General features: G+C 39.0%; 1 protein-coding gene across 1 annotated transcript in view; it reads left to right on the top strand.

The window, feature by feature from the left end:
- Positions 1-22,890, top strand: part of LOC131221470 (uncharacterized) — a 46,850-nt gene that overhangs the window by 10,358 nt on the left and 13,602 nt on the right. Inside the window, exons 6-13 of the mRNA XM_058216731.1 lie at positions 5,732-5,798; positions 5,889-5,951; positions 6,222-6,392; positions 6,508-6,601; positions 6,704-6,783; positions 6,917-6,992; positions 7,164-7,207; positions 15,549-15,616. Coding sequence (XP_058072714.1) covers positions 5,732-5,798; positions 5,889-5,951; positions 6,222-6,392; positions 6,508-6,601; positions 6,704-6,783; positions 6,917-6,992; positions 7,164-7,207; positions 15,549-15,616 — 663 coding nt within the window. The remainder of the gene's footprint in view (positions 1-5,731; positions 5,799-5,888; positions 5,952-6,221; positions 6,393-6,507; positions 6,602-6,703; positions 6,784-6,916; positions 6,993-7,163; positions 7,208-15,548; positions 15,617-22,890) is intronic.

The following is a 22,890-nucleotide window of genomic DNA, read 5'->3' as shown; positions in this document are numbered from 1 at the left end:
AACGGTAACGGTGGCTGTAACAGCCAGCCTTATGGCCATTATGATACCGACTGTAGTGGGCATTATGGCCCAGTAATGCTCAATTTTTTCTACAGGAAGAAAATGTATTGGCCCTGTATCGGACTGCTATGAGCCTGTATCAGACCATCACAGGCCTGTATCTGGCTGTTATAGGTGTGTTACATTTTTTTTTTTCAGAAGGCGTGTTACAACCCTATATCATGTAATGGGTCCCATTGTTACCATTACATAACGGGTCCCACTGTTACCATTACATAACAGGTCCCCCGTTACCATTATAGCCATTACATGACTTTTTTTTAAATACCATGATCATCATCATCATCATCATCTAAGCCTTATCATCCCAACTAATGGGTCAACTAAAATACTGTTCCACTATTCCACTATATCATGGACCGTATCCTCGATTAAACCATAGGTCCTTAAGTCTTTTCTTACTACCTTCACTGATGCATGACAATTAACCACTTGCTCTAAAAGCTCGAATTGTTAAAGTATGGCGAATTAATCCCTTTATCTCATATCCCAGGCCCCACATCTCATGGGTTAGGACCTCGGCCGAACCCCCTTCGTGAGCCCCAATCACATTGGCCGCCCACCTTGAGTTTGTCCCCGCATCCCACGGGCTACCCCACTCGAGCCCGGTGTGAAATGCGCATTAGTCACCCCCGGTGAGGAGTCTCGAACACAAAACCTTCCACGTAGGCCCCAAATCACATGGGTCCCCCACCTCGAGTGTGCCCCTGCATCCCACAGGCGACCCCACTCGAGCCTGGTGTGAAAATGTCCCTCTGCATTAATCACCCCTGGTGAGGAGTCTCGAACACGAGACCTCCCGCTCTGATACCAATTTGATGCAGGACAATTAACCACTTGCTCTAAAAGCTCGAACTGTTAGAGTATGGCGAATTAATTCTTTTATCTCATAGCCCAGGCCCCACATCTCATGGGTTAGGACCTCGGCTGAACCCCCTTCGGTGGCCCCAAATCACATGGGCCGCCCAGCCCGAGTGTGTCCCCGCATCCCACAGGCTACCCTACTCGAGCCCGGTGTGAAATGCGCATTAGTCACCCCCGGTGAGGAGTCTTGAACACGAGACCTCCCCCGTGGGCCCCAAATCACATAAGTCACCCACCTCGAGTGTGCCCCTGCAACCCACAGGCGACCTCACTTGAGCCCGGTGTGAAAATGCCCCTGCATTATTCACCCACGTCTTGTTGGGTCTTCGCCTTGCCCTTTTAGAGCCTTCAACTTAAACCAAGTTACGCCTTACTAGTGTAGTTCATCTAAGTCTACTGTCCCTCATCTTATCACCTATTGTTGCTACTCTTAAGCTCCCTCAAATGCATTAATTTCCAATGCTATCCTCCTTGTCTTACCACTTATCCATCTCAACAACATCATTTCAGCCACGTTTATCCTATGAACATTATGTTCCTTGACTCCGCAACATTCAGTTCCATAAAGCATGGCTGGTCTTATAACAATCTTATAAAATTTCCTTTTCAGTTTAGGCGGTACGCGTGATCACATAAAATTCCATAGGTACATCTCCACTTCATGCCCCAAGCTCTAATTTTATGAGCAACATCCTTTTCAGTCTCTCTGCTCTCATGAATTAACAACCCGAGATATTGGACATGGTCATTTTGGTCAACAATCTTCATTAATTCCTCGTTTACACTCCTATTGTTACTAAATTTGCATTCCATATAGTCTTACTCCAACAGACCTTTAGATTCTAAAGCATCCCTCCAGAGTTCTAGCTTTGCCTTTACCCCCTCCATCGTCTCGTTTATCAAAACTATGTCATTTGCAAACAATATACCATTGGACCTCTTCTTGTAAACGTTCTATTAATTTTTCCATACCCAATGCTTTTTTTTTTTAGTGAGGTTTGCTCGAATATATCCCAACGTATTATGATAAGATATGCCAAGACCTTACTTTGGCAATTTGGGTCGTCTTCTAATCATCCAAACTGTTTATATGACAATTCTCACTTTGTATGGTGGAAAGACAACGTGGAAAAGCGCTCTCAATTGGATTATTTCAACCCTTTGCTAATTTATGCTTTCTTTGCTTTAAACATGAATGGTCACCATAACCTTTATACAAACAATGGGTTGAAATATTCAATCTGAAAGTGTTTTTGTTGGGCAACCCCCATCCAAGGGGAACCCTATCAAATTACTGGTTTGCATAATTGGAAAAAGTTGAAATCCAATGGCTAAAGTACAAATGTATCATATTGTAATACAATAAGATGTCAGTTGAAGAAGGCTCTTTATGGACTCAAACAATCCCCGCGTGCATGGTTCGAAAATTTTAGTTAGGCTCTCTTGGAGTTCGGCTTTGTTCATAGTCATGCCGATCATTCCCTCTTTATATGTCGTTGACCGACAGACATCATGGTTATAATTATATATGTGGATGATATTGTTCTGTCCGGTAGTGATTTGGTCGGAATATGAGAGGTCAAAGAATTTTTGAAGACCAAGTTTGAGATCAAGAATCTTGGTTCTCTTCGCTACTTCCTAGGAATTGAAGTTAGTCGCTCCTCATCTGGGTTGGTGTTGTCACAACGAAAATATGCGCTTGATCTTCTCATGGAGACCAACATGTCAGGGTGTAAACCCGCTACCACCCCCACAGATATTTCGCAGAAGCTTTGGCCAGATGATGGTGCTCTCATCTCTGATCCCAATATGTATTTTCAACTTGTAGGCTGACTTATTTATCTAACTATTACTCGCCCATATCTCTCCTTTGCGGTGGGCGTTGTTAGCCAATTCATGCAAGCTCCCTGTGCTTCACATCTGGTTGTATACCGCATATTTCAATATCTAAAATCAGCCTCGGGTCTTGCCCTCCACTTTCAGTCGCATGGTCATCTTCATCTTTCTGGCTATTCCAATGTTGATTGTTTAGGTAATACTTATGATCGCCGCTCTACATCCAGCTTCTATACCTTCTCAGGTGGCAATCTTATCACATGGAAGAGCAAGAAGCAACCGGTTGTTGCTCGGTCCTCGGCTAAAGAAGAATATCGTGCTATGGCTCATGCAACGTGTGAGCTCGTGTGGCTTCGCGCCCTTCTTGAAGAACTTAGCTATCCCCCTTCGGCTCATATTCCTCTTCATTGTGACAACCAAGCGGCCATCTATATTGCTCGTAAGCCGGTTTTCCACGAGCGAACCAAGCATATTGAGGTGGATTGTTTATTTAGAAAAAAGTTGCCTCGAAGGAAATCATCACCCCTTTTGTTCGATCCGGGGATCAGCTTGCTGATATTCTTACAAAGTCCTTGAGTCAAGATCCTCTTCATCGTGTTTGCGACAAGTTGGGCATGATCAACATCTATGCTTCAACTTGAAGGGGAGTCTAGAGAGTGTTAGTGTATAGTGTGTGGTTAGTGGCTCTTTTAATGTAAGTGCATGTGCACACTTTCCTCTTCTCCTGTAGTGTACTATATGCTCTATTCTAATAAAACATTGTGTTAGGGCATCTTGGCAAAAACTCTCGTCATTCTTTTTCTCTCTCACTCTTATCTTCTTTTCTCCACACGATAATCATCGAATCACCTTATACTCCTTTTGCCTCTAAGCCACACAACAACATGCATTGTCGAAATTCCTCTCTCTCTCTCTCTCTCTCTCTCTCTCTCTCTCTCTCTTAAGGGAGTATTTGGCTTGGTTTCACATGTGTATAGGGTCCAGGATGAAAGATGTTCACCGTTCATCTAACGTTATCATTCGTGACCTCGGTGATAAACAATTATGATCACTCTTTTGATAGTCTAGATTAGTGCATCATTAATTGTTCCAAAAATCACGTCTCATCTCTTCTCGTGATTCAAAAACCGAAAGGAGTTGTTTTGGTAACGTGTGCTACTACACTTCCCATGTTACTCCCAAAAATACCATGTTGCTTGATTTGGCCTAAGTTCACTTGTGTGAATGATTGAAGTTAAGCTTGTACACCACTCATGATAACTATAGTTGAATGATCTCCCCAGTGGATGGTTTAGATCTGCAAACAGATGGTCCTATGCTAGTATTTTAAATGAATGGTTCAAGAAATTTGGATTTTGGAATGGGCATTCAAACAATTTTAGAATTGTGAACAGAATGGTACATATGGTCTTTGATGTATTTGAAAGTAGATGTACAGTTGGTTTTATAAATAAACTCCTTTAAAGTGAAATATAGGGCGATGTATGGAAGGTAGATGTTTGGGATGAATGTATAGAAAGATTTTCACTTTTGGAAAGTCATGTAACGGGGATTTTCATTGTAAGGCTTGTGAGTCAGGAAATAAACCTAAGCATGACCCTACACAAAAGTACTCCAGTACAATTGATAGGTACGATGTTCACCTCAATTTGAATCATTGAAATTTCATTTGAATGGATCATTTGATGGCTACGTGCATATATGTGATTGACGGTTGGATGAGTATGAAAATAAGATTTAAGCGGCCCATTGGGTACTTCGATAGGCAAAGAGGTCATTGTATAGCCGGTGTTATGGGTAGATTACACGATTGTAAGATATGGGGCGATGTACGTAAGGTTAAGAATATAGATTCATGTATTTTCTTTTTCTTTTTTTTTTAGAAATTACAAGTTTGCCATCAAAATACATGTTTGGCTTTTGGGCCCCAAAAACTTATTCAATCGTGTTCCAATGAAAGTAGTAATCCGATAAATTTTTCGGGAAAATGTGAGAATCATTATGGTGATTTTTGGGTAGCCCAATTGGCAGATCCAAATATGATGTAAGGCTAGATGGTGAGATGGATTAATCGATGGCCCGTCGAATAAAAGGCTTAGATTAATTATTAGAGAAATCTACCTGATCTTGTGAATGGACGAACAAGTGGGTAGTCATGTAACTCAATCTCACAAAAGTGGATGGTCGAGTGAGTTTAATACATGTTCAATGGTTAAGATTGGGTGAGTTTGTGAATGATTGGTTGATTTCATGTGTATGAGTGGCAAGACGGTGTATACATACATATATACTAATATACACACAAAATCATATATTCGTTAATTACAAAATCTACCGCAAATCTATAGCACATATCAATGGTCGCTCCTTGCAAAAGCTTATGGATGCTTATATGTATGAATGCATGGATGAATGAATGGATTCATGCATATGTGCTTCAATGAATGCAAGTGTACATGCATGCATGCGTACACACGCACACCAAAATTCCGGGTTGTTACATTCTACCACCCTTACAAGAATTTCATCCTCGAAATTTAATTGCACCCATTGTGTGTGTGGGCGAGGATACTGCTCTCTACCCTTAGTGTATCTAGTGTATTTTATGTTCCATGTGTCGTTGGGTTTGTGTGAGCTCTAGTGTGTGTAAATCGCTACACAATTATTTATTTATTTATTTTTTGTGTTATTACGGTAAACCTATTGCTTGTTGTATTGTTTTATTGGTTTTACCTTTGATTTACCCAACATGCATGAATGGCCATGAAGGGAAGCGTGAATAACTTCTTCTATCCTCTTTTTTTATGAATCTAAAATCTTCTCTCTCTCTCTCTTTTTTTTTTTCATGTGCTCATTGTGTTCATTTTGTGGTGAACAATGTTCCACATCAGACTTGCTAATTGCTATTAGAAGTTTTGATGCTTGCATTTTATTGCCAGCAAAGTCACGCTTACTCTTCATCTTTGACCAGGGCATCACCCTTAGCATCTATCACAATACGCAACCTTTTGCTGTATACGACAAATGAAAACTGGCAGGTAGTCTTTTGGTTGTTCGTTTGTAATTTAATAGTTGGTGTTCTTCTCACATAAGGATCCTACTTCATATGAATCATTTTGTGCCGACAGGTTGTCAACCTTAAAGAAGCAAGGGATTTTTCCAATAATAAGAAGTACATCTATGTCTTCAAGGTAGTTATTTGAAATTCAAATAATTATATTTTCTTTTTGGAGTCTGAATGTCTGAGTTGCTTTCTAACTTTTGAAATTCTACACATGCATATCTATATTGATATCTTTATGTCTGCCTGTCTTCTCATCTTTTGTAACTGTCCGTTCGTCTGTCTGTCTATCGATCAAATTATACATTTTGATTGAAATGCTCAAATGCTTATATCACTATCTTCTTCTTCTTCTGTATCAGAGGATATTTGTCTGATGCCAAACTGTTTCTGTTCTCAGAAACTTGAATGGGAATCATTATCTGTCGACCTGTTACCTCATCCTGATATGTTCACTGATGCTCATTTGACATTTTCTGAAAATGGAGCAAGCAAGCGTGATGATGATGGTGCAAAGCGACTCTTTTTTGGGGGTGAACGATTTCTGGAAGGAATATCAGGGCAGGCTTATGTAATGCCAATTTGCTTCTAGGGAAACTTTGTTTTTAAGATTAACTAGAAACCTTTCTTTGGAATTTTATGGAAAATCATGATCATTTATGTCCCAATTCATAATTCCCCTTCAGATCACTGTTCAAAGGACAGAACAAAATGGTCCACTGGGGCTTGAGGTTCAGTTGCATGTGACGGAAGCTGTTTGTCCTGCCTTGAGCGAACCGGGTAACTGACTTGTCATCTATTTACCTCTCATTTTCAAAATTATAATGCATAGAATTTTTAATGATATACTAAGGATGGGTAAATCCTTGAAAGCGTGAGCAGGTTTGCGTGCGCTTCTACGGTTCATGACAGCGTTGTGTGTGTGCCTGAATAGAGGAGATGTGGATCCAAAGGCTAAACAGGTCCTTTTTTTTGTCGTTTCGAATGCTTTATAGTCATTCCATTAGAATGTTTTGGTATGTTTATTCTCATTATAGAAAATTATACTGAATTGAATTCCTGTTCATGAAACATATTTAATGGAAACCTTGGCAGCGGTCTACAGATGCAGCAGGTCGTTCTATTGTGTCCATCATTGTAGACCATATATTTCTCTGCATCAAAGATACTGGTTAGTTATGTTTAGTTCAAATTGTTCTTTCTAGATTATTCAAGTTTGTTGTAACATTTTGCGGATATTGTTTTTTTTAAAAAAAAAAAAATTTTTGCGTTTGTGTGAAAGAGTTTCGTTTGTGGAAATTGTTTTCCATATGCTTCAGTAATGATTGTAATTTATTTTCAGAGTTCCAGCTAGAGCTTTTGATGCAATCGCTCTTCTTTTCTCGGGTAATGATCGATGGACCATATCATTTTTAGTTAAGCATCCAGTTTTTTGCAATTGGGCTATTTCTGTTGATGATCTAGAAGATATTAACATTAAATGTTATGGTTCAAAGCATGTGCTTATGCCAGATTTATTGTATGTTTCGTCACGGACAACTGGTCGTGTGGACTGGGTCATTGTACTAACTGCTTCTTTTCATGAAGGAGTTAGGCCTTATTGTTGTTCATGCGTGTAATAACCTCCAAACTGATTTAACTCTGTGTGCTGCAAATAACGTCAACCAAATTGATATGCAATTTGTCACGAGTTGATTTGCCACATGTCACGAATTCAATGGTTTCAATTCACATATTAACAACCTCTAAATTCACCCAAACCCATTCCTTCTTTCACTTGAATTCAATGTTCTTTTATCTAAGTTCCGCAAAATACGCAAATCCTTGCCCCTTACATGTGTCCAAACCCAAAACTTGCCGCCACTACTACGACCACCATCTCCATTATCACCGTAGCCTTGTCCCAGTTTTTTGGGCCGGCTTTATGTGCCTTTTTCGCTAATTATTCCTATCCGAGGCCTATCCTCAGTAAGTGAATAAATCTTTGTATGCTTCCTCTTCACCTCAATCCAAGTCCGTTTAGATATTCCCATCATCCTCCTTTCAAGTCCTTCAACCTAATGTTTTTTTTTTTTTTTGAAGATTGAAATTTATTAGAAGGCCAAAAAGGACCGCAAAGCAAACAAAGAAGCAAACCAACAGAAAGCAGAACCAAACAAAAGAAACTTGAGAAGCTATACAGCTCAACACAGTCCCAGATCCGGGCTGAGGAACTGACAAAAACAGCTAGCCAAAACAACAGAAACATCACAAAACACCCTAACACTAGTTGAGTTGATGAGATAGCAACGACCGGTCTTCAGTAGATATTACACTCATCTAATCCTTGATGTTCCAAAGAGCCAGGCCTGAGACTCTAGCTGAAGAGGTGGAGATGTTGCAAATGCATTGACTATTCTTTTCCTTCCTGATCTCCCAGAGATTAGCCAGCACCACAAGCTTCCAGGCTTTAGAAAGACTTCTGTCGGGAGAAGATAAGTGCCAGGCGTAAAGCAAGGAGTACACAGAGGCCAGCATGACCTAGAAAACTCTGAATTTGGAGAGGACAACAGACCACACTCTATGTGCAAAGGAACAGTGAAGGAAAAGGTGGCTGATGGTTTCCTCTGCCTCCATGCAAAGGATGCAAATATTAGGGAGGATCGTACCCTTTCGCCAGAGGTTATCATTCGTCAAAGATCTCTCCCTAGCGATGAGCCAGGTAAAGGCCGCGACCTTCGGGGGCCTATCATAGGTCCAGAAGAAGCCATGGAAGCCAATTGTCGAAGAAGGGTTTCCTCTGACTATGGAGAAGAAAGATCTGCATGTGAAGACTCCTGAGTAGGTCAGCGACCAAGAGAGAGTCAGGGGCCGCTGGGTTGGGATGAATTCCTTGGAGAAGGTTGAGGAGATTCAAGAGCTCTTCTAATTCAGAATCCGAAAGGGGTCTTCTACAGGGGGACACCAATCTCCTGATCTAGAGACAGAAATAGTTAGCAGAAACAACAACCAAACAATATTAATCCAATGGATGATGAAGATCCACACAGACAACTCTAAATATAGACAGCCAGAACTTTTCTAATCCTTTGCAACACCCGCGAAAGTCTTCAAGCAAGCAGCCCCATGGCAAACTCCCTCCTTTAGACCGATGTTTTAAATATTGACGATATCGGCTGATATATCCCACTATATATCTTTTGTCCCACCTGTGCGATACAAAACGCACAGGTAGTGCTGATATATCCCACATGTTTGATCCAGTGAGCATTTTCAATTTCCGATCCCTTTTTTTCTTCTTTTTGAAATCATGTTAAATCAGTGTCAAATGGTTATAAATCTATTGGTTCTTCATGTTTTGCATGAAAAATCATGAAGTTGGAGCCAGGAGCTTTGATTTCGATATCCACTGGTTCTTCAAGTTCTCCATGTTTTTTTTTCCTTTAACTAGCTGTCAATTGAGACTAATTTCGAAGTATTTACTATTTAGGAGTATTTGATGAAATGATCATCACATACACTCTAATTTTGAAATTTGAATGTAAGTGGTCCGATTTGGGGAAAATTGGGAAAAAATTGAAAATTTCCCAATTTCTCCCAAATTACTTGTAATGTTGCACTCCAAATATGAAATCAAGCATGTGTGAGGGCTGATCTACTGATTTGTTAAGTCCTTGTTAATTTCAGAAAATAAAAATCATTTTTTAATTAATGATTAATAAAAATTTATTGAAATATTAAATTTTTTCAAACTTTCCCTTCAACTAGCTGTCAATTGAGACTAATTTTGAAGTATATAGGAGTGTTTGAACTTCGATGAAATGATCATACATACACTCTAAATGTTATGCATTCAATTTGAATATAATTGCATTAGTTTAGTTAAGACAACGCATAGCTTAGGACCCTATACAAAGGAAACCTATTATGAGCACTTCTTTTTTGAGATGTTATGATTTAAAAGTGTGTATTAAGGTCTTTTTAACAATCCCTAAAGTTTCATTGAAAAATTCAACCATTTTCTCAATGTTTTACCATGTCTCCCAAAAAGTGCAATAAATTACCCGATACAAACGATATGTCTCGTGCGATAACCAATACGTATCTATATCCCAAGGATATGATACGTAATGCGATACCAATATTTCGAACATTGCTTTAGACCTATGAAAACTTCACATGAAGGGTAAGCTATGTTGTTAAAACACCTACCGTTTCCTTCTTTCTAGGTGAACCAGAGAAAAACAGGCATGGTTAATCTCCATAATGTGTGATCTCTTTTTCCAGGTCATCCCCAATTCCAGGACTTGAAAAACTCAGCAATGTACGCTGTCATCATCCAAACCATGCCAAATATAGCTTAAGGAATTTGCACCATGCATCTGTTGTAAATGAATAGTGGATGACTACATGATTCACTAATTCACCGTTCTGCAGACACAATAAACACCCATCAATAAAAATCATCATCTACTCAAATAGTTCACGTTTATGACCTTATCCTTTCCCTATTTACGGATGATTCCTTGATATTAGGGATATTCTCAATGGTATTGCCTATTCCCAATGTTTTAAATATCATTATCATGTAATGTATTGCACCCTTGGGATACAGATACATATCAATTATCGCATGAGATATATCAGTTGTATCATGTAATGTATCATTGTTGTTGGGAAACATAAGAACATTGGGAAATTAGTGAAATTTTTCAATGAAACTTCAGGGATTGTTGAAAAAGACATCAATACACATTTAGAAATCAAAACATTACAAAAAAAAAAAAAAAAAGTGCATATAATAGGGGTTTCCTTTGTATGGAGTCCTAATATATTCCTTGTTCGACTGAACTGATGCAAGTATATTCAAAGTTTATTCATATAATTTATAAATGTAAGAAGACATGTATGGAAACACTAAGCAATACATTCAAAAGCAAAAGAAGAATCATTAGATCAAGCTACATACCTGTTTGATTTTGTGCTTGGATACAAAGATTGCAACTAATTTGTGAGAAATTGAGAAATTTTGATTTTTCCCAATTTTCTGCAACGAGGCTTATCTCCCTAAATCTCGAAATCAAAGCTCCAAATTCATTATTTTTCATGGAAAAGGTGAAGAATCATAGATTTGTAACCATTTGATACTAATTTAATATGATTTACAACAAAAAACTAGGTCAGAAATCGAAAATGTTCACCATATTGAATTGGTGGGATATATCGGCATTACCTATGCGTTTCGTATCGCACAGGTAGGATACATGATAAATCGTGGGATATATCGGCCGATATCGTCGATATTTAAAATATTGCCTATACCAGGGAACTTTTATCAGGGATTCTCATTAAAATATCGCCTATATCGATAATATCTCCAAATATTGTCAATATTATTGAAAATATTGCCAATAGTTTCAGTATCAGTAACCTAATGATACTTTTAAACTTCCAGCAGTTTCGGTATCACTAACCTAACAATACTGCCGATATTATCGATAACATCGCCAATATTTTGAACACTGGTTAAGTACCGATGAAATTCAAGATTTAAACTACTTGCTCACTAGAGATGTAAGATTAATTAGAGTCCAATTAATGAATGTTGAGAGCTTCCTCTCAATCATGGAGTTCCAAAATCTTTTCGTCATCTACTAATACACTATAGAAGCTGCAAATGGGATATCAATTTACCAGCCCTCACATCCTAATTGTCTTCCCACTCCATTACATGAACAAGCTTCAGCTAAAGTCCCGACAATTCCTTTTGCAGAGATTAGCCCTCTAGCTAGACATTGCTTTAAACCAATGGAGGGCCCCTCTCAAGTAAGAAATTTGAGGCAGCTTAGCATAAGAGAACTATAATTTCAATGGCGATTTTGAGATGAGACCCTTGAATATTAGCTCCCTCTACCTTGAGGTTACTGATAGTCCGTCATACCAACTTTATCAATCATTTTGCCAAGGGCATTGGCCATCACCCGTGAAGAGAAATGGAGCTAATAGGTCCCCTTGCAAATATCCTCGAACCTCTAAAAGATCATTTTGGCGAACCATTAATAAGAATTTAATGAGCTGAACCAACGGATTCCACCATCCAGGTTCTCCACATGACCCCAAAACATGTTTTCAACATACACTCCAAGAATTTCCAGTTAGCATGATCATATAGGCTTTTTCTAGATCCAATATTCAAATTACCCTTGTGGCCTTGCCTTTCCTCTTGCTATCTAAAGTTCATGATGCATTCAATATTCTTGAGCCCTAAGCACCCTGTCCAAAATCTCTCCAATGAATAAAAGCACCTTGGGTGTAAGGGATAGTTGAGCCAAGCATCTTTATATGAATGAATCCATTCATCATTAAAAAAAAAAAAAAGAAAAAAAAGGGGAAAGTTGAACTAAGCACCCTTCTAAATCTACTAATGAGGACATCACGTCACGTTCACCCTAATGTACGTATCAGAGGTGGAGGCAGGCCACTCTAATTTCCTTGTGGCTAGGCGAGTACCCTTGATCGTGCTAAAGACCTCCCATGTGCATGTGCAAGCATCTGGAAGACCCCACACAAGGAAGATGCACATGGGCTGCTTTTTGTAGTGACCCAGACTGTTGGATCGGAGGGACGCGACAATCGGGCCATTGTATCGCATGAATCACATGATCGGGCCATTGATCGTTGATCATCCACATAAGTTTTAGACTTTATCTCTCTCCCATTAGATTTTATGATATATATATATATATATATATATATATATATAAAGAGAGAGAGAGAGAGAAAAAAAAGCCCTTACTTTCTTTTTCCATCTTCATGTGATTTGAAGATATTTCCATGTGATTTGGAAGGAAGATTGGTGTAAGACTAATCTTCATCAACGGTGGTGCGAAGTCTCTATCTATCCCCACACCATATTCTCTTTTCTCCCCCGTCCAGATATTTTCTTCAGGTTCTTAATTCTCTTATCCTAGATCTTCGTCTTCTCCCAAACCTAATTTTCCCAGACCCATCCACAATCTAAATCCTAGCCGACCTAAACCCATCCACCCCACGCCACACGTGTGACCGTACGGCCACATGTATGAATCCCACCTTCCCCCCCCCCCCTTTTCTTTTCTTTTTTTCTTTTTTTGTTTTCCACCATCATTATATCTAAACATCTTTATTCTATCCCTGAAACCCTAACCCTAAACCTAAATTTTCTAATTTTTATACTTTCTCAAATTACCCAAAACCTAATTTTCACCCTAAGTTGTATTAGGTTTTCCATTTTGAAATAGACTATTGGATGTCCCTACATCCATTAGATCATAGTTTCTTTTATTTAATGATCTTGTGTTACGATATTAGTAGCTTAAGCTAGGATTATGCATGATTTTCTTTTGATTTTCATGATATTTATGATGATTATGGTGATGTTTGTGTTTTTTTTTAATTAAATATCTTAATTTGGCTATTTGATCTCACATGTTACTTAGTTCATGCATCGGTCCTGCGTCATCTACCAGCCAAGATATTTGTCAATTTATATGCCCCCACCGCCTGAAGAGCCTATAGTCTTTCAAAGAAACTGCGCCTTCCTTTCTTGGAATCGAAGTGATAAAAGAGCCCTGAGATCCTTGCCCAACTTACCCCTTGTGTAAATTCTGATGTCAAATCTTACAATTAGATATATCCTTCTACTTCTTCCCAAAATGTTTGGAAGAAAGCAACTGGGAGTCCATTAGGTCCCCAAATTTTATGTTACTGTAAATAGACTAGGCTGAGGTCTGTCCAAACCCTGCCCAATGGATGGGCGGAGTCTGAGATTGGGCATCTAGTTTGTGAAAGATCCGTTATGTTCATTTGGCATGCCCCCACCATGCAGGATATATTACATAAATGCCCATGAAACCCTACATGGGCCAGGCTGGCCAACAGGGTGTTTGTCACGGCCCGAGCCTGGCCCAATTAATTAATGGGCTTTAATTTTAGGCCTGTCCTGGCCCAGCCCCCGGGCCTCAAATTCCAGCCCAAGCCTGGCAAAAATCAGGCCAGGCCCCAAAACCCAACGAACCAGCTTGACCCATTGACACTCCTAGAGCTTTATTGTTACCCACATTGTTGTCATGTGCGATTGCATATGCGCATATCTATATGCAGATCGCATATGCAATCTGGCACATATGCGATCACATATGTTGCATATGCGATCGCATATGCGATGTATGCGATCGCATATTATTGGCCATGGCACATTGAATTTTTATTTTTATTTTTTTGTAAAAAAAATAACATTTTGTCTATAAAAAGGCTTTCAAATCTCCTCCATTTGCAATATTCTCACTCCAAAACTCTTTTACTCACTTTTTCTCTTACATTTCTTAATTACAGGTGGTCTTAATCTCCCTCTCTCTTGTATTTCCTACTACCAAGTGATCTTAAATCTCTCTCTCTCTCTCTCTCTCTCTCTCTCTCTCTCTCTCTCTTACATTCCCTCTCTCTTGGAAGTTGGAAAATCTAGATTCAAGCACTTTTAAGTTTCAAGGAAGATAGCTTGTTGATTTTCTACCATAATAAATAAATAGCTTGTTGATTTTGTTGTTACTTCTTGTTAACTATATTGTTAAATGTGGATGACTTGATGTTTAATTCATTGTTTAATTGATTTTATCTCTTTCAAATATATTTTAAATATGTAAAATTAGTTATCTATTAACTTAGAAAAGTTCTCCTCAGTTTCTTATATTTTTTTTACAATTTTTTGAATTTTTCCCTAATATTTTAAATTTTCAATTTTTTTTTTTTTTAAATATGCGATCGCATATGTGCATAGGCATATGCGATCGCACATGATCACATATGCGATTTGACAACATTGGTTACCCAAAATAATAATAATAATAATAATAATAATTTGCAGCTTTTAATGACTCTTCCCTGGTATGTCTTTCTTACCAGTCTTCCTCATCAATGTTGTGATCAAACTTGAGATTAATCTTGGACTCCCCAACCTTCATCTTTATCGGACCATCACCAGATTTCATAGCATGTGGCAGAACAATTTCAATATTCTCCCCTCATTTTATCTCCCAGATTCAGATTTCTATAATTCTCATCCTCTGCTCATGTTGCCTCCTGACTTCTCAACATCCGCACAATACAGTATAGTTGATCAAATTCACTATTATAAAATTTCCTATTGAGTTTCATTGGCATGATGCTTACATAGCACAATAGAGGCGCATCCCCACTCCATCCACCCAGATCAAATGCTCTTGAAAACATCCTCGTTATCTCTCTACCCTTTTGATTTAGGTTAACAAAACATGCTGCTTTAGAAGTATGCCATATGTGATGAAAATATGAGCTTTAGAAGATTTGAACAGTAGACCAAGAGTGAATGATTGAATGAACTCTGCCAGGAACTCACCAAATGAATGCTGTGCATTGGACAACTTACTGGGGAATTGAAATGGCCAGTTGGACTAACTACCCACCCTAGGTACTGTGAACTGCAAACCTAAACAAGAACTGTGAAGGTGACAATTATGACCGAGTTCTGTATTGAGCTCTAAATACTTTGTTGTCTTTTCATTCACTTTGGCCCTATTCAGGTATTTTTTTAAGTAACATCCATGCTCAGTGATGCTGATGATCCCTGTATGATTGTCTCATGCAATTTATGCTCCTTGTCTTGGTTCTGATTCAATTTTATCTAAAGTTTATTATCCACCACACATTTGACTTGGACGCACTTTTCTTGTAGGCGAGTGTAAATGATGGAGGAAATACCAAAAACTTGTCTCGTATTATGGTCGCTGGATTGTTTTTTAGGTAAACTCCAGTTTGTTCCCATCTTTCCAGCTCTTGATAAGTCAAGAACATGTTTAGGATTCCAGTTTTAGTTTTAACATCTAAGAGATTTTTTCTTTAACTCTTAAATGAATTTATCATCCACATAATTACGTGGCATATGGTCTTATGTTTGAATGCTTGAGCACATGCCCTTTGCAGGCATGAATTGATATTAGCAACTGTTAACTCTCCTTTTTTGTTTGTTTGTGCTTGCATGTATGTGTTTATGTACGTGTGTGCCCTCATGCATCCATGTGTGTGTCGTGTGTATGTGCACATGCTCATGTGGATGGATGGATGCAAGTTACCTAGAACATTCTGATACCACATTTCAGGAATGGATGTAAGTATGCAATTGCAAGCAAAATTGATATCTAAGAAATCTGTCAATCATGATCATCTTCTAAGCCTTATACCAACTTATTGCAGTCAGCTACATGAATCCTTTTACGCCATTCCTCTGTTAAACCAGAGGTCATCAGGTCTTTTCGTACTACTTCCACCCACATCCTTTTGGGCCTTCCCCTTGCCCTTGTAGAGCCTTCAACTTGAACCGACTCACTCCTTGCTAACCGGTGTAGTTCTTGGTCACCATTGCACATTACCAAACCATCTAAATCTACTTTTCCTCATCTTATTACCTACTGGTGTTACTCCCAAGTTCCATCGAATGCATTCATTTCTAATTCTATCCTTCCCTTGTCTTGCCACTTATCCATCTCAGCATCCTCATTTCAGTTAGAGTTCCTTAAGTGCCCAACATTCTGCGCAATAAAGCACTGCTGGTCTAATACCTAACAAGACTGTCAATAAGGAATAAAATCAAGCTCCTATTCTCTGGTCCCTTTGGAGAAGGAGACTACCAAAGTGGAAATTGAAACCAAATTTTTTATATATTGGGGTTTGAGGTTAAGCTTTCGAACCTTGGAGATTCCCTTTCATTGTAAATGAGATTAGACCTTCTGCAGACTCCCAAGGAAAAGGGATATTGCATTGATATTCTCTATTGGTTCCTCTTATCACAATCACGATGGATGTAGTGCTATAACCTTTTTCTTTAATGAATTTTCATATCAACAAAAGAACAGGTCTTAGATGCATCCTTGATTGAAAAAATTGGGCTTGTACTCTTTGCAATAATATTCCATAAGCCAAGATGAATAAGGCTCTCAAATGGGCTTGAGAGAATTCTCTATACCATCATGGTTATTAAAATCTTACGATTTCTTATGATTCAAATCAAATCATATGGAAGACCATTTCACTCTTATGTTCTAATCCCTCTGGATTCTTAATTGAATCTAACAAATTTTGGCTAAATCTTTCAATTCATGATTTGAATCTTATGATTTCACACAAATCTAATGATTCAATGAATAAACAGTGGTAATGGTTGTGACTTGTGAGTTAGTCCCCATCTTTGTTTCTTGCTTTTCCAACCATTTTCATTCTCTATCAGCGAAGAAAAAGTAAACAACGATCATGGTTGTGGGCTGAACCATGGCTAAAGTAATTAGACTTTTATTTTTTTGCTTTTCTTTCTAAAGTAATCTTTGGTCTTTTGAGTGTCAAATAACATCTTTCTCACTTGCATTTTGTGCTTATCGTGGGATTTTTTAGTTCAGAAATTTTCTGAACACGAAACAATGAAAGGAAGAAATCTCAAGGGTCACCTCAACGTATGTTTTGATAAGTTTGATGGCAATATTTGAAGTTTGTAATTCCGTGGAAAGCCATATCCTTGTATTATTTTATCTGTCGCATTGTCTTCACCTTTTGGCTTGACAGAAGTTAACATCACTTGCAAGTTGCAACCGTCGCACCAATAAGTACTCCAATAACAAAATGAGACTTAATGCCACTTAAGCAAGGAGGATGATAAAAATGATGATACCATATATGATAAGATTGATGTTCATTTATGAAATTACTTGCAATCGTCGCACTACCAAATACTCCAATAATGAAATGAGATTTAATGCCGCTTAAGCTGTATTGATGTTCATTTAAGCCAAAGGGTCACTTTGACTATCTTTCGAGAATTTTGATGGCAATGATTGAAGTTTGCAATCCTGTAGAAAGCCATATCCTTCTATTATGTCATTTATCTCATTATATTTACCTTTTGGCATAAAGAAAATGGTGAGAGGAGTTAACTTGCAACAGTCGCACGTACTCCAATAACAAAATGAGACAATGCCGCTTAAGGAGGATGACAACAATGATGTTATCATAACTTATGCTCATCCACACATCAAGATGTTTCCTTCATTGTGAACTTGCCTTTTTGTTTTTGTTTTTAACTCCATTTATGTGGGTGGATCTACTCCTAAACTCATCACTCAATAAGTAAATTAGTTTCTACTTATGTAATGGATGCAAGTTGGAAATGGATATTTAATTAATATGACTGATTTTTTTTTTTCTGGATTTTTCATAATTTTCTTTTAAAATATTCTATTGTGGCCTTTTCTTTGCTTGGCATGGGGGAGGGGTTGGGAAAAAAAGAATATGGAGGCTACTTTTAATGGTTGTAATCTGGGCCATTTAGGGGGAGAGGAATAATTGGAGTTTCCGAAACAAAAGTGGATTGGAGCTGGAAGTCTATAAGAGAGCAAAGCTAGATGTAAAAAGTTGGGTCTCCTGTTCTATGGACTTTGACCAAAGTGATTGGTCTTTGTTGTATGGCCTTTTTTTTTTTTTAAAAATCCCTTGAGCCCTTTTGTTGCTCCTCTTTAATAAAAGTTCCGCTACCTTTCAAAAAAAATCTATTGTAATTTGAATAAATCATACAATTTACAATATGTTTACCAATTTGATATGATTTAACCAATATTGCAATTTATGGTCCAATTTTGTTTTTCAGAATATTGCTCTAAACAAGGAATAAATAGTTAGTAAACCATAGTTCCTCTAGCTTCATGTATGATCATTAATTTAGCCCTCTTGTACACATTATCGCAAGTTATATTTGGTCACATATGACATTTGTTGTATTAAATTTTCAGGCTGGATCATTGACTCATTTTCAGAATTGATTGCATCTAGATGTAATAAGTTGGGTCTCCTTTTCTATGGTGCCCCTCCCAAAGTAGCAACATTTGTGTAGTTGGCGGGTAGGAATGGAGCACGCACAAAAAAAAAAAGTAGCAACATTTGTGTAGTTGGCGGGTAGGAATGTGGCACTCACAATGGATAACCTTCAAAGAAGATCGATGGTGCTTCCCAATGTCTGCTTAATGTGCATGAATAATGCGGGGTCAGTTAATCACATTTTCATTCATTGCCAGTTTGGTCAGAATGTGGGATAGCTTCCTCAATTTCTTTAAAACCACATGGGTGATGTCAGGGCAATTGAAGTCCTCTTATTGGCTTGGCATGGGGTGGGGTAGGAAAAGAGGGCAGGATGTTGTGGCGGCTGATTCTTATGGCAGTGTTATGGGCCTTGGGTGCAGAGGAGCAATCGGTATTTCCGGAACTTGAGTGTGTTGGTGCTAGAGGTGGTGTGAAGGCTTAAGTGGGATGTGTTTGAATGGCTGAATGGGCCTTTTGTTTAAAGGCTGTTGATGCTTGTAATTTAATTTCCAAGTTTCGGTTGTAGTTGTTGTTACTGCCTGAGGTTTTCTCGAGCAGTTTTTCTTCATAAAAGTTTCGTTACCTTTTAAAAAATCTATGAACTTTCGGGGAACATGATAAAATTTTAACTTGGTGGCATATGACGCGTAGGTTCTGCATAAGTTTTCTGGCCAGGTTGACTGATCTTGTGAACTGATTGCCTCAAAGAAGGGATTAGTGTCTACAAATTTTCTGGGGGATGCAATAAAATTTTACTAAGTTGTGTTGTGCCAAGCACATTCTTATCCATCCCCATGAAACCGAAACAACTCATTATATTATGAATTAAGGCTTTTGTTGTCACCTTTTACGATAATGGGAAATGAATGAACAAGGTTTGCATGAACTTTCAGATGAACATTGTGTATGTGCTGAAAAGTTGAAACTAGGAAATGAGTGAATGAGGATGGCATGGACTTTCATATGAACATTGTGTATGTGGCAATGTGCTGAAAAGTTGAAAATCATTAGATGGTATGGTTTCCATATATGATATATCAAAGGCAGAAGGTTGGACAAGAATAGGGAGAACTAAGTGAGGAAGTTGGGTGTTTCTTTGTAAATGGTCGTGGACAAGGGTCTTTATGGAGAAGAGTTATTGCAAACAATTATTGTTACAAAGAGAGGTCGGGTCATTAGTCTGCTGATTAGGGGTGATGAGTCCATATGGAAAACTATTTCAAAGTGCAAGACATCCAAAGCAATTGGCCATATCCTTTTGAAAGGGATGAATGTAGGGCTGTCAATGGGCCAGGCTAAGCTCTGTCCAAGCCCGGCCTGCAATTTTGAACCTAAGCCCAAATCCAGCCCAGGTTGTGACGGGCTGAAATAGTCCGGCCCGGGACATTTACACAAAGCTTGACCCAAGTCCGCCGGAGCCTTAAATATCTCTATGGATAAATAATATTTTGGTGTGCCTCATGTGTGAGAGAGAGGGAGAAATGAAAGAAACGGGGGAAAATTAGGTTTAGAAAGACCTATTGGGTCAGGTCAGGTTTATGGGCTTTTGAGGTGCTAAGCCCAAGTCTGGCCAATCGGGCTCCTGATTTAAGCTCGAGCCCGACTGCCGGGCCTGATACACCACCCCAAACCTGGCCCAAAACGGGCCAAGCCCGAAGTCCCATTGGGACTACCCAGCCCATTGACAGCCTTGGTGAATGAGATTTGAAATTGGCAAAGGTTGTTTTTATCAGGGTCCTCCTAGAGTAGTGGTGTTTAGTTGTCTTGTTGAAAGAGATTAGGCATTGACTATTGACCACCACAACAATAGGGGCATGCATGTCATGAATGGATGCATTGTGTGTAGAGCTGTGCATGAGCCAAGCTAGCTCAAAAAGCTCTCTCAGCTTGGCTTGATTTACCTCAGTTTGAACTTGCTTGAACGGCGACTCGAGGTGAGCCAAGCTTCATATGACCCAACTCGTTTGAAAATGAGTCGAGGTCGAGTATAGTAGAGCTTGACTCTGCTCGACTCCAAGCTTGGTTAACTCGAGCTCAACTTGGCTCGAATATATATATATATATATATATATATATATATATATCAAAACTTTTGCTTTACAAACCCAACCTGTTGTGCCCGCCTGAGCTCCTCTCTCTCTCTCTCTCTCTCTCTCTCTCTCTCTCTCTCAACAACAAGGTACCTCTAAATCTAATATTTGATTTATTTTTTTATGTAATTGTTTGAAAATAGAAAATTCTCATATTTTAAAATTGAGATTTTGGGTTTTGAATCTATGATTTGCAAATTGAACGGTTTGGGGATCGGGTTGGGTCAGGTTGGGGCTGGGAGCTCGAATAGTAAGCTCGATGGCGAGCTCAAGCTCAAGGGGAGGACAGACAAATCAAGCCAAGCTCCAATGGTAAGCTCGAGCTCAAGGAGAGCACGGACGAGTCAAGACAAGCTTGGCCCAACTCGACTTGACTCGGCTTGATGTAACACCCTAATTATGTGCCTTAGTAACTAGGAGATGGTTAATAACCTCTTCATGCACAATTGGTTTGCGATTGGATATTTCGGGTGGATTCTTTTGGCCATTTTACCTTTTGTGAGCAATGCCAGGCTTAGGTTTTAGCCTTTTCAAGCCTCCAAGCGGGGATGCAGTGGCAAATCTCAATTGGTTATGTGTAGAAATGGCAATGGGTTGGGTTGACTCATACACCAATTTACCTGACATGCTAAAAAAGAAGGGTCCAAGTTGAGTTTACCGGGTTTGAGTTAGGCATGGATTAGATTAGATGGACCGTTTAAATGAGTCAGGCTTGGGTGGACATTGGCTCGACCCACACATTGTTGGTGAATTTTAAAAGATGCGGAAACATAAAACTTTTCAAAATTCCAAATGTTAGCCTTAGGATCTCCGTGTCGATATTATCAAATCCTTAGAAAAGAAACAAATCAAAGATTAAGATCTTACCTTGAATTTGTTGTCCATTGATCCCGTGTAGAAAAGTTGATTTTGATCTTCCAACGTTGGAAGTCTCGTCATGATCTATTCCAAAAAAGAGGAGACCAATGAGCGGCTACACATTCAAGGTAGCTCTAGGTGTGTGCACTTGAGAGGCACCCAAGGTGGGCCCCCCGTGTGGCCTTGTGATGGAGGAGAGAGATGTCTCTCTTCTTCTTCTTCTTCTTCTTCTTTTCTCTCCATCTCTACTAGATGTCCTTAGGGTGGGGATATCTAAGACTCTCTCTTGCTCCATCCCCCTCAAGATTGGATCTATTTATAAGGAATCTTTGTTTTAAAGGGGACATCAGTTATGGTGTACCTCAGCACTATAGACTTTAGTATGTGTTATCCCAACAAAAGTCAATATACACGCCTCATCTCTGCACCCAAATTAACCCAATCCCTCCTGACCAGTGGCATCCACTTTTGATCATAATCCCATGCTGACCTAATAGATGTGCCACAAGATCTCGACTATCGTATGTCCATCTTTTTTCTCAAGGATAATGATTTTTTATTGATAAAACACTACGACAAAAGTTGAAGTGGAACATAATATAGCCTAAAAACATTACCACCTGAGCAAAGATAAATTTTTGCAATCTTCTATTTTCTTTGTCCCAGACACCCATTTTAGCACATCCCATTTAGGCCTCCAAACCACCTCTTCCCAAGGACCTTTTTTGTCCTTTAAACACCTTATTCCGTTCAACTCAACTATTCAATAGAATTGCTAACAACAACATATGCCAAATGGGTGGCATTACCGGATGCACGTGGTTGCGGGTACACCCGATGCTCCCTACAGGCATGGTTCGACTGCCCTCCCCAGCATTACCTGATGCACGTGGTTGTGAGTACACCCAATGCTCCCTACGGGTGTGTGTTCGACTCCCCTCCCCGGCATTACCCAATGCACATGGTTGCAGATGATTGTGTGCATCCGCAGGAAATAGTCTCGCCTTAAATGGGGCGGGGACACCCTATGTTGTAAAATAAAAAAAAGTCAAATGACTAATTACTCCTTAGCTCGAATCCCACCATGCCACGCCTACAGAAGAACTACTAATGAAGGCATGACCCAATTAGCTTAAAATATGGTCATAACCTCGATCCACACCTGCTTTGCAAAAGGGCAATGAATGAACAAATGTTCTATCAATTCTGCATCTAAGCATGAGACATGTT

This window comes from Magnolia sinica, chromosome 12, assembly GCF_029962835.1.
Source record: "Magnolia sinica isolate HGM2019 chromosome 12, MsV1, whole genome shotgun sequence".
NCBI classification, from domain to species: Eukaryota; Viridiplantae; Streptophyta; class Magnoliopsida; order Magnoliales; family Magnoliaceae; genus Magnolia; species Magnolia sinica.
Note: the sequence above shows the minus strand (reverse complement) of the source record. Positions and strands in the feature narration are given on the sequence as shown.